We start from the raw sequence: 11,605 nt of genomic DNA on the forward strand, positions 1-11,605 counted from the left end.
CGGTAGAAATGGAATCGCATCAGACAGGATTGTTCGGTGAGAGATCGGTGTTTGTCAGCTTTGAACGGAACCTGAACGATCTCTTTTTACTATCTTTTTTCTTTTGTTTTTTTTTTGTCGAATATCCTTCAACTAACGACACGATCCTGCCATTTACTTCGATTAACTTTTAAGTGCTCAATTACGCAGACACTAAATAGTTTTATTCCTTTTTTACGTTGTACAAACATTTAAGAAAGTAATAATTTAATTGTATTCTTTTCTTTTTTTTTGGTTATAATTTGCTCATTTAAAATTAAACATAGAGTACAGATCCCATCATTTTCTTAACATATAATTATATCGTTAATAATTTTCATTCAATTGACTTACTCAATTATTAAAAATGATCAAACCATAGTTTCAATTTAAGGCCAATAATATTAAATAAAATATAATTCATTTCAAATATATATAATTTATGGGGTTGATAAATTGATCCTATTGGAGATACAATTTGTATGAGTAATAAAACGCTTGAAAAATTGTTGAAAATATTTCCCAGTATTCGACGTCGCATATTTTGAGATTCTCTTTTATTCCTTTATCAAATTTTCTGTCTTTCTCCTCTTTCTTTACCATTTCTTTACTATTTTTACCACAGTCATAGCCTTTCAAATGCATACAGTACTGTTCGCCAAAGTCACCTATATAGTGCAAACATCTAAGTTCGTGTGTGTGTGTGTATGTGCATGTACACGTGCGGTTTCCTTGGATCTTGTGCCGTAGAACTCTGGATAACGTGTTGTGTATTGGAAAGGTATCGCGATGCTTGGAATGTTTAATACCGGCGCAACGACACGCCATCGTGGAGAAATGGTCGGCTTCAGCTACGGAATAAATCTCGTGAGAATCGTGCCGACCTTCTTTTTCTACTCTTCCACCTTTTCTTCCTTTTTAACTTCCTTTTTCGCACCATTTCCAAGATCCAATACGATCATTGAAGAATATTTTCTTTGGTAAGTACGAACTTATTGATGTGAAACATTTATTGCGCTTTTACGACCAACTGAGCTCTTACATCTCCCTTTTTTCTTTCTCTTTCTCTTTCCTCTCTCTCTCTCTCTTAATGAAAATCTTTATAAAAAAAAAAAAGGGAAATACAATTTTGAAACTTGTAATATTATGTCTAAGTTAAAATTCTCTGACTCATGGAAAACAGTTACTCAATTTAATTGTATTATTTTTTAAATGCTTGTTATTTAATTTATCTGTCATTAAAAAATAAAATCTTCCGAAATCTTCATTAACTTTAATCATACACGCAATCGTAGAACGATCTGATCATTGATAAAAAAGAAGCTAAATATTTTATATCCCAAAAAAGTGATAAAAAAAACTATTCTTACGAGTTTCATTATAATTGGATAATAAAAGATTTATTTGCATACGTATATTCTGATCAAATGTTTCAGCTTCGTAGGTTAAGTACGTTTATGCAGTTGGAAAGATGCCGTTGAATACTCTTTGTTTGCTATGAACGTTTAATTGCGATCCAGAGAAGGGAAGAAGTTGTCTATAGATTTAGTGACGGAGAACGTTCGTTAGAATTTCATTAGGAGTCGTAAGTTTGGAGCCGATTACATTTGAAAGACCCGGTCAGTTCGAAAGGTTACCTAGCACTTTCTGTCATTGTGTTTGCCAATGGTACCGGCCAGTTACGTGACTGAGAAAATGTGATCGTCCAAATCCCTTATTTGTTCCTTTTACCAGAACATAGTAGAGAAGTTTAATTCGCTGATCGTCTATACGTCTTTTAAACAAAAATCATTGAAAAATCAAAATCTTTCATATATCGACTTTATCCTTCCTTCTTTCCATCTCTCTAAATAAAAAAAAAAATCCGTATCGTTATCGAATCATTTGCAATGCCATAAAAGTATCTACTTTGGAATATACAGTTGTTACTGTTGTAAATTACATAGAAAGTCTGCTCTATTCGTATCTAAATAAAGTCACTAAAGGAGGATTCAATAGTGAAAGGAACTGAAACGAAGCAGTAGAGCATAGACGAGAAAGGAGTTAGGATATCCGTTTACGTTCGCATTGACTCGAATTACTTTTTCTTGTGAAAATAGACATGGGGAAACAGAAGGAAGGACGACGTTTACGATCTCACGACACATTTTTTCTTTCTCTTTAAACAAATATATTATATCTGTTTACAATAAAAATCAAAAGAAAAAACAAAAAGCTATTGTAAAATAAGAACGATATTGTAAATCGAAACTAATGCTTTTCGAAGAGTTCAAAGTTTTACCTATCTGCAATTAAATGTCAAAGACGAAGACAAGTGAAAAGAATGTATAGGTACGTATTCCAGCGGTGGAAATTATACACAAGGATTTAAAGAGTCAAATCGACGAGAGAATACAATTTGTTACGCGCGAAAGTTTTTACGTACGAATCGGCGAGAGTCATCCATTAGCAAAGTTCGCGATAGCAGCTGGAGATCGAGAGAACACGAACGTTTAATTGGTCCCTGTAAAAAATGCTCTTGGGTATATCGTACGAGTGGAGATACAACGAGCCGTTTCGATCGGCTTAAAAATGTATCGATGCATCTACCCAATCGTTTCTAGCTTAATACCGAAATAAAAAAGAGGAAAGTATGTAGTCGAAAAACAAGCAAACAAACAAACATAACACAACACAACAAGCAACACATCCGCCCACATCTAAATACACAAATACAGGAAAATGTTGAACAAAGGATAAAAAAAAATATATATTTATATAAATATATATAATAAAAATAAAAAAATAAAAATTTATCCAGTCAAAGGGTAGACACGTTCGCTATACTCTCGATAGTTTTTGGCGTTGCAGGATACAGCTGTGACCTGATTGATGATACTTTTAGTATATTTTGTTCGTAGATCAGGTCCACCAGCGATCAATGGTGGTCCAGCTATGAGAACTCTTGGGACTTCGAGATCGTATGGCTCACTCGAGTAAGAGGGGAACTTGCTGAAGCAACCATCGTGATTTCCACCGGGTGACTTCGGGAATGGGACATAAATGGGTCCAGTAGCAAGGATCTTCGGTTGAATTTCCTTTGGACGCACGTACGTCGGTCCAGGTCTTTCATCGAAATAAGGGTTCGGTGGAAAATGATCGAGAGGACCGCCCGTTGACACGAAACTCGGCCGAGTTTTCTCTATGGAATATGAAACGTCCACGAGTTAATGAATACCAATGTGTAATTTTCACTTAAAATTTGTATTTATGCATGTATTCTCTACCCATCTCTCATTCGACAGCAATGAAAACACCGAAAAGCGAAAACGGGAAGCTTAATTAGCTTTTGGCTTACTAACTACTCCGAAACCAACGAGCTAGGAATTTTCTCCTATATAAAATATAACTTCGCATAAATTATATACTTTGTTTTTCTCCGAGCAGTCATTGTACTTTTTATTATATACCTGTCTCTTTCTCTTTTATTAATGCGATATTAAATCTTAAGCTTTATGATCGTAAAACGTAATCAAAAGGTTAGTATTATAAAAATATAATGAAAATAATTTCACTAAAAATGTTAAAACCGTTTTAAAATAATTATCATTAGACTAGGCGCAAGAAAGGTTAGTTATTATAAAAATATAATGAAAAGTAATTTCACTAAAAAATGGTGATACCGTTGTAAAATGATTATCATTAGACTAGGCAAAAAAATTGTCAAGGAGGATAAACTATTTAAATACAAATGGTAGTAGAGAAAAATATATTTCATTTTTTTTTTTTTGTTAGTATTGCAGAAAGAGGACTAGAGTATAACTAATGCCAATGACTTTTCGAAGAATTCAAATATGTATTACCTACTTCATGAGGTGGAAACTTTAAGTGGTCATAAAGCATGGTATTAAGCGTCTCACCACAGACTATGAGAATTACATCTAACACCGGCCAGTGTTGAGACCATTATTTCGCATTAACTACGAGTTCCCACTTTCTCTCTCTCTCTCTCTCTATCTCTCTCTCTCTTGCTCCTTCTACTCTCTTTCCCTTCTCTCAGTCTCTCTGACTTTCCTCAAAACTTTGCATTCCTCGTTTCTCGCCGAAATAACATCGTTCGCGGCTTACTGCCATAATCCTTATCTCGTTTAGCGAAACACTTAAAAAATCGTTACGTTAACTTTCAAGGCAGTCATCTAACTTGCACGCTTACTCGAATGAAGATCAGTTAAAGCAAACTTGAGGTTGTAACGTAAAACGCTTGGAAGAAAAATATCTTTACCCGAAATGTTTCTTACAAATGAAAAAAATCTCCTACACACTAACGCACACATAGACGCATAGGAATAAAAGTAATATATGCGAAGAAAATGTTCAAAGTAAATTTACCTTTTTCCTCTTTCACGTCCCGAAACGCGCGTATAACGCATATGCGGCAAGATAAAAAGAAAAACGGAAGATAAAGAAGAGATGAGGGAGAGAGAGAGAGAAAAAGGGAGCTTGACACATGGGACTTAAAAGAAAAAATATAGAAAAAGGGAGTGAGGACAGAAAAAAAAAAAAGGACGAAAGAAGAAGAAGAAATTAAAACGCGAATGGTAACACAAAAGAAGAAAAGTAGATCGTATGGATCAAGATGAAAAGCGTGACTTGGTAGCAGCAGCAGCAGCTAAAATAAAAAAAAAAAAAGCCAAAAACGATCTTAACTACGCGGTGGTACGCGTGCTCGCTTTGCGACGAGCACTTTGTCAACGTGGAAGATAAAGCACCGGATGCGAAGATCTCTTTTAAAAAAGTACGCTCGTTCCTCCTCGCGACTTATTTATTTACGTTCACGAGAGAGGAAGAAAGTGAGGGAAAACTAAAAAGAATAAAAAAAATATATAAAAAAAATAAGCGCATGTATGTATGTTTGTATGTATGTATGTATGTATGGTTAGAAAATAGAATGGGAGACCTAAAAAGAGAATAAAAATAAAATCAGGAGAAAAATAAAAGCTTAGGTGCGAAAGGTTCACATCAGGTTGAATGCTGAATACCATCCTCCAATATTTACTTTAATCTCCTAGCAAAAAGCAAACGTAATTGTTGTCTTTTTAAAGACTATTCGTTAATCCACTGCTATCGTGTCTTTTATATCTCTTTCTTAATCTCTCTCATAAACTAATACGGTTCATAGTAAATATTATTTATTTCCATTTCCATCGTCTTCTTCTTCTTCTTCTTTATCCAACTTTTCTACTTTAAAAAAAATTGTTTTTTTTTGGGGGGTTTTTAATTCCTTACATCAGATACCTCATTTTATTTTCGCAGCCTCGATGGGAGAGGATTTTAGTTTGTACTATTCATTTCGACCGCACTCAAGCTCTTTCACGTTTAATGAACGTAATCTGGTAAGCGACGCGACGCAGCATGACCTAATTACACTACCGAAAAGGGCCAACACACGTTCAACACATAGGACGGTTACGTTGTCGACAGGATAAAAAGGCTGTAAATTCAGAGCTCGTCTTTTTTCTCCTTTTTTTTTTCTGCCTGTCTTTCCGTCTCTCTTTCTATCGTACCTTTCTTTTTCCTTCTCTTATCCTTCCTTTCCTCAGGATCGTAGGGTTCGTGCGAATAAGTGGGATAAGGGCTGAAGCAAATATCCGCATATCCCGGTCCACCGAGTTTCCCAGGTTTTATCTTGAAATTCGCTGGCTCTCCTCTATCCGGCTCTCCCCTTTTTCTTTTCCTCTTTGGTTCCGCTCTTAATTCAGGACTGAAGTAAGTTGGCTTGCCGAAACAGCCATACGAGTCACCAGGCGTCGAATGCTTTTTCGAGGGTGACGGTGGTACCAAGGGTGGACCTTTTCCTATTTTGATTTTCTTACTTTTAGCCTATCACACGACAATATTTAATAGATATTTTTATCATTTTATAACTTTATTACTTTTTAACGAACAAATATTTAGATACATATTGTACAAATAAATTCAACATATTTGACAAATCGAGCTTGGTAATTTAAAAAACATTCGATCAATCTTAATTTGAATTCCTTACCAATCCCACGTATTTGGTTTTAAATTTAAATTTCGATAATTAAAATATAATATCATGAAAATAATAAATATAAAAATCATGACGGCAAAAAATACGTGGATGATAATAAAATTTCGCAAGATATTTCTCGGTGGAATGGAAATAATTCTTTTTTAATTACCTCTGATATCGGGTGCCATGATTCGGGAAGTGCCTCGCCTACGAAAATTCGTTTGAATTCTTTCTCGAAGAGTTCAAGGGGTGGGCCGGGAAACAACTGTCGACTCTTTACAACATTTTGCCGTATCTCAGTCGGTGGACTGTACGGATCGAACGGTCCGTTTGGGACATCGTCGAAGAAACCTCAAGGAGTGAAAAAGGGAAAAGGACAGGAAAGAAATTAAAATTGCAAAGAGTATTTCGATCGTTCTTCGGACTCGAAGGTATTGAAGTCGCGTGAAATATTCATTACCGATTCGATCAAGATCCGGTTTTCCGTATCGTCGGCCCAATTGAGTTACCTCTTCAGACCGTCGCCTCCTGCTCATCCTCTTCCGTTCATGTGGTAGACGTTTTGACGTGTATTATGTCATCCATTATCACCTGCTTAACTTTCAGGTTAAGTCGAACGATTTCCTATCGATCTTTTTAAAAAAAAAAATGAAACTTCTTAATCTGACCTCGTATCACCGTGATAAACATTAATTTATTCAAATTTATTTATCTTGAATTATTAAAATAATCATTTTAAAAATATCCAAATTATTCTTTTCAATATAAAATTGTATCTAAAACAAAGCTGACTCTTATAAAAGTTAGATTTAAATTTGAAGAACACGGAGAGATATTTTGGATGTTATTAATATTATCCATATAAATATCTTAATTTATATGTTTGTAATTTCTTCAAAAAATCTTACTATGTCTTTTCAACACCAATACAAATTACACAAATAAATATTAATACTTTTTTCTTAATAATAACAACATAAAAATAGAAAAATATTTCGAAATATTATTGTGAAAACAAGAGAACGAAACAAAATGTTCATCGTTTCGAGAAACATTTATTTTAGAGTTCTTCAACAGAATGATCCTCTGGCCGTGAAACAGGATCGGCTGAGAAAATCCAGGATGATCCCGTTTCATCGGTCGCCATACTACAATAACTGTCTTTTCCTGTCTTTGAGGTAAAATTATATCCCTCAATAAAAGTCCGACTAAGTCGATTCTCCTAAGAATAAAACGTTCTTCGGTCCGCCGTCATCGCCATTCGAGTTTTCCTCTTATTCTTAATGATCCAAATTAGCAATAAAATCTGTCGTGCGTAATGGAAGGACATTAATCTAACTCCTCGAATCTTTTTCTTTTTTATTTTTTTTTTTTTTCTTTCTTTCGAGAAAACAGGGGAAGGAGAAGAAGGGGCTTGATCGTCGTGCTTTGTTTTCCCCATCAACGCTTATCTCAGAGATTGATACTCATAGGTATTATACGCAATATACTACAGACAATGAGAAGAAAGATGATAATAAAATATCGAAAGGGTCAAGTTGACAGTTTTAAATCATGCGAATGAAAATCATTTGTCAGTCGGATGAATAAACCAAGGATGGAGGACGCATGATTTACCGTAATACTGTGGAGTGTATCTTTTTCGAGAAAAGAAAAACACTGAAACAAAATCAAAAAGAACAGAGAAAATAATCATAAAAGAAAATAAAAGATAAGAATAACAATAAAAAAAGGAAAAGAAAACAACAACAACTTTGAATATAATAAATATTTAAGTAGGTAACTTACTTATATGAAAAAATACGAGTTTGTAGTCTCTTTTGAAAGATCGAGAGGAGATGACGGTGCTCGTTCATCGACGACGTACGTACGCTTTGCTTCTTTTGACTGATCACCTGTCGTATCGTTGTTAAATTATGAACAAACTGTCCTATTCTTCGTCCCTTTCTCTTCCTCCCTTCCTCTCTCTCTCCCTCTCTCTTTCTCTCTATAGTTAACCATCCCCCATCGCTCACATTCATTCCCCTTTTTATACGCGGTATAGATAGGGTTGGTATATTCAAACTTTATTTTTATTTTTTTACATTCAGGAACGTGTTTCTACTAAAAATAGATAACCTCGATTACGTATAAATATACTTTAATGGTACCTTATCTTTTTTTTGAAATTATGATTAAAAGTATTTCAAGTATTATTTTGATCGTGTCACTCGTAACATCTGTCTTTTTCTATCACGTGTTATGGCTAAATACTGTGTCATCAAAGTTTAATGTAATAAGTTATATTCACGCAAATGCACACAAATAGTTATAATATGTATATATATAGATACACACGCACATATTCTCTCTCTCTTCCTCTCTTTGTACGTTCTTCTTGATTAAATAGACTAATTTTAACGTAAAGCCTGACATCCATTAACAGGACTTTCGATTAGCACATTCAACGCTCGTAAATCAGAACGCAAAGGTTACCGTGCCGCCATGACGCAAAGCACAATCAGTGTAAAATTTACGTTACCAACGTCGAAGAGGTAAACTCGAATTTTCATCAAGATTCTTATGATTTTATGATGCCGTTTGAAGCCCACTATTCTCAATTTTTCTTTCTCATTGTAAAACTCTCTGTAATATATGCAACTTATCTCACTGAGATCAAATTTTCAACATTACGACTACGATCGATTAGAATGATTAAAAGTAATTCATTATCTTTCTAAATATTATAATTTATTTATCATTTTTATGTAGGTACGCATAATGACCGTCATAACTTTTTTGTTACTTTCGGTTGAAAAATTATCCGATGTCAATGAATTACAAAAATATATTTTATCTAATAGAAATTCGAGACAATTTAAATTACTTTATCTATATATATTATATAAATAATTATATTTATTTATTTTTATAATTTGTTTTTATAGTTTATTTCGTCACGTTACTCGAAAGTGCTTGTTTACGTTCAGTATTAACAAAAAAAAATCGGTTAAACGTATTTAAAATATCGAAGAAGCGATCACTTCTCGATCAACAAATAATTGACCTGGTTTTCTTTGATAATGAGTCAGCCCTAATTAGTTGACTTGGCACTGTCGGATATCTTTCCCTCCGGTTCTACCCATCTATAGCAGTTAACGGGTTTCATTACCGACTGTTTGTAAACGGCACTAGCTCAGGAAACTACGACCTTATCTTTGCGTGATTTATACTTAGGCCAGCCAACGTTGTAGACTTCAGACCCGACGGACACGTAGTTATGTACCCACATTGAAGCTAACTTTGACTTTGCGATTCTACAGTTTACGCGAGAATCCTGTCATTACCAGCAGCAATGTTAGCCTAACTTCAAACGTTTAATTACACGGTTTAATTTATATCAATCCTATTTACCACGGCAATTGAACACTCTAATGACTACGTTACTATTTTCTTTTTTCTTTGTTATTTTTTTTTTTATAACCCTTTCTCGATCGTATCCAACGCATCGAACGAATTTAATTTGATTAATTTGTCGACGTGTAAAATTAATGAAATTTCGAAGAAAATAGATTTTTGTTTATCGACCAAGTAAACGGCATACCTACACCTCGTTTTCATTTGTATTCATTAACTCGGGCCTCCATCCTTGAATATTTTTTCTTAATTAAAGCTTTAGCCTTCTTAAGAGCGTACAAAATGGAAGGAGGAATAAAAAAAATTCTTGAACCCATATTTTTTTTCTTCTTTTTTCATATAACGCGAACATGCGGTGCAAGCAACGATATAACGTTATAACGATATTACCGAGAGGCTTCTAATGGTTTTTTCATTGATTAAGAAAAGCGGTCTCGATAAAAAATTTCGTTTAAAATTCTTATTCGATTAACTCGTTCCTGTCAAGGTTAGCACAAGATAACCATAACTCGTTTCAACCCGTGGAAACTAATCGCGAGATCGAAGAGCTTTAAATCGCATCGGTGCAAAAAATTGTTCGCTCATTTTTCTATTTTTTCTTTTTTACCTAACACTTTAAGAGTTGATATAAATATTTCACGTTATCGTGATAGTAACGAAAAACGTAGCATTTAAATATAAACTCGTAACGAACGTTTCATCTCTTTGCCAATTAATAAGACGAGAGAGTATTAATGAAAGAAAATGAAAATTGTAAGGTAACAAATTTTCGAGTAGTAGTACTAAATGCAATTTTTTTACATTAAGGAAGAGAGCAATCTTTTTCCAAGATTAAGATTCTTTTTTTTTTTTTTTTTTTGTATTTTCACCAAGATCGTCATTTTTCATTAAATAATAATCGCCGTTTATTACTCGTCAGATAATATTTCGTTCTTGATCGTAGCAAATAAGTTACACTTGAATTATATTTAATTATTATCCGCATAGCTTATCTAAAATATATAATAATTCAAATTGAAGAAATGTGTATACGTAAAAATTGTATCACAGATAAAAATCTGCGTATAATATTTGCATAAATATATAACACGCGTCGTATATTTATAAATAAAATTGGAAATACATTTATAACGAGGCGCATTTATATTTTAAACTTCCAACTCGTGGCTTTAAATTTTAACTTACGACTACGCGGTACACTCTCCCTCGAAAAAGAGAAAAAAAAACAAGTTAAAAAAAGGTTCCAAATTCTTTCCGGTTTTGCATAATTTCGAATACCAAATTGAAGCGACCAAGTGGTGAATGGGAAAGAAAAAAAAGAAGAAGGAAAAAAAAACAAGAATAGAAAAGTTGAAAGAGAAATCGGTAAACCGCGATCCCTTTTCTTTTTTGCGGATGATCGCGGTGACGAAAGTTCCAGGATACTTTTGTTAAATAAAAAGTATTAAAGGGCCGTGTGTTATAGTTCACTGTGGTAATTTCCACGTCCTATAAAGCGGCATATTTCCATGGGATTTTCCGCAAAACTCGCAGGGGGAAATGGAAGCGACAACGCTTCCATTGCCGGCGTGATGATAAGTAAACTTTCGATTGCCGAAGTGACCTATTAAGATAAGGCACTATGGGTGGTAGAAGAAGAAGAAGAAGAAGAAGAAGAAGAAAAAGAAGTGCAGTGAGAAACCACTCTGGTTGAGTTTTAAGGGAATTTTGTGTGTACCAGCTAGCTTGCGCCCTACTCGAGAAATCGCTTGAAGCTACGAACAAGGAAAAGAAGAAAGGGAAAAAGAAAAAGTAGTTAGAGGGAGAAAGAATAAAGAGGAAAGGAAATAGGTTTAGTGGAAGGAGAAGGAAGTCTAGAGCTTGGATTGGTTGGGATAGGATAATAAGAAAGCAGTCAGGCGATTTCGAAAGAGGAAAAATAGAAAAAAGACAAAAGAAAAAAAAGAAGAAGAGTAAAAGCAGGAAGAAGAAGAAGAAGAAGAAGGGAAGAATAAATGGAATAAAATGACGATATACATCGGGGAGTAGTTCGATAGGTCGGCAGATCGATTAAGATTAAACGCCTAGTTAGCGAGTTTAAGGACGTTGCGATGGAAAGTCAGGAGATTGAGTTTACTGGGATTGAAATCAAGAAAGCCAGCCGTAGCCGTTTAATTTGCAAATGGAATAGAAGGA

The 11,605-nt window shown here is 34.2% G+C and overlaps 1 protein-coding gene across 2 annotated transcripts; it reads right to left on the bottom strand.

The window, feature by feature from the left end:
• Positions 1-2,714: 2,714 nt before the first annotated feature.
• On the bottom strand, positions 2,715-8,066 carry LOC122523378 (UPF0602 protein C4orf47 homolog). Of its 2 annotated transcripts, none has more exons than XM_043645077.1 (5): positions 7,823-8,066; positions 6,495-6,666; positions 6,204-6,241; positions 5,562-5,877; positions 2,715-3,199 (listed from the first exon to the last, which is right to left on the bottom strand). In XM_043645077.1, the coding sequence occupies exons 2-5, from the start codon at positions 6,568-6,570 to the stop codon at positions 2,811-2,813; spliced, it is 819 nt and encodes a 272-aa protein (XP_043501012.1). In that variant the 5' UTR covers positions 6,571-6,666; positions 7,823-8,066; the 3' UTR covers positions 2,715-2,810. The 2 variants fall into 2 exon arrangements, with proteins under 2 accessions (XP_043501012.1, XP_043501011.1); XM_043645076.1 differs by having other exon boundaries at positions 6,204-6,385.
• Between the last annotated feature and the right edge of the window lie 3,539 nt (positions 8,067-11,605).

Source organism: Polistes fuscatus, unplaced genomic scaffold, assembly GCF_010416935.1.
Source record: "Polistes fuscatus isolate 324 unplaced genomic scaffold, CU_Pfus_HIC Scaffold6, whole genome shotgun sequence".
NCBI lineage: Eukaryota > Metazoa > Arthropoda > Insecta > Hymenoptera > Vespidae > Polistes > Polistes fuscatus.

Excerpts from the sequence above, each read along its gene's own strand:
- LOC122523378 (XM_043645076.1), bottom strand. The coding sequence starts at position 6,570 with ATGAGCAGGAGGCGACGGTCTGAAGAGGTAACTCAATTGGGCCGACGA. Across the intron at positions 6,386-6,494 it reads ACCGGATCTTGATCGAATCG|GTTTCTTCGACGATGTCCCA; the intron begins GTAATGAATATT and ends TCACTCCTTGAG. Across the intron at positions 3,200-5,561 it reads TAAGAGAAGGAAAAAGAAAG|AGAAAACTCGGCCGAGTTTC; the intron begins GTACGATAGAAA and ends CATATTCCATAG.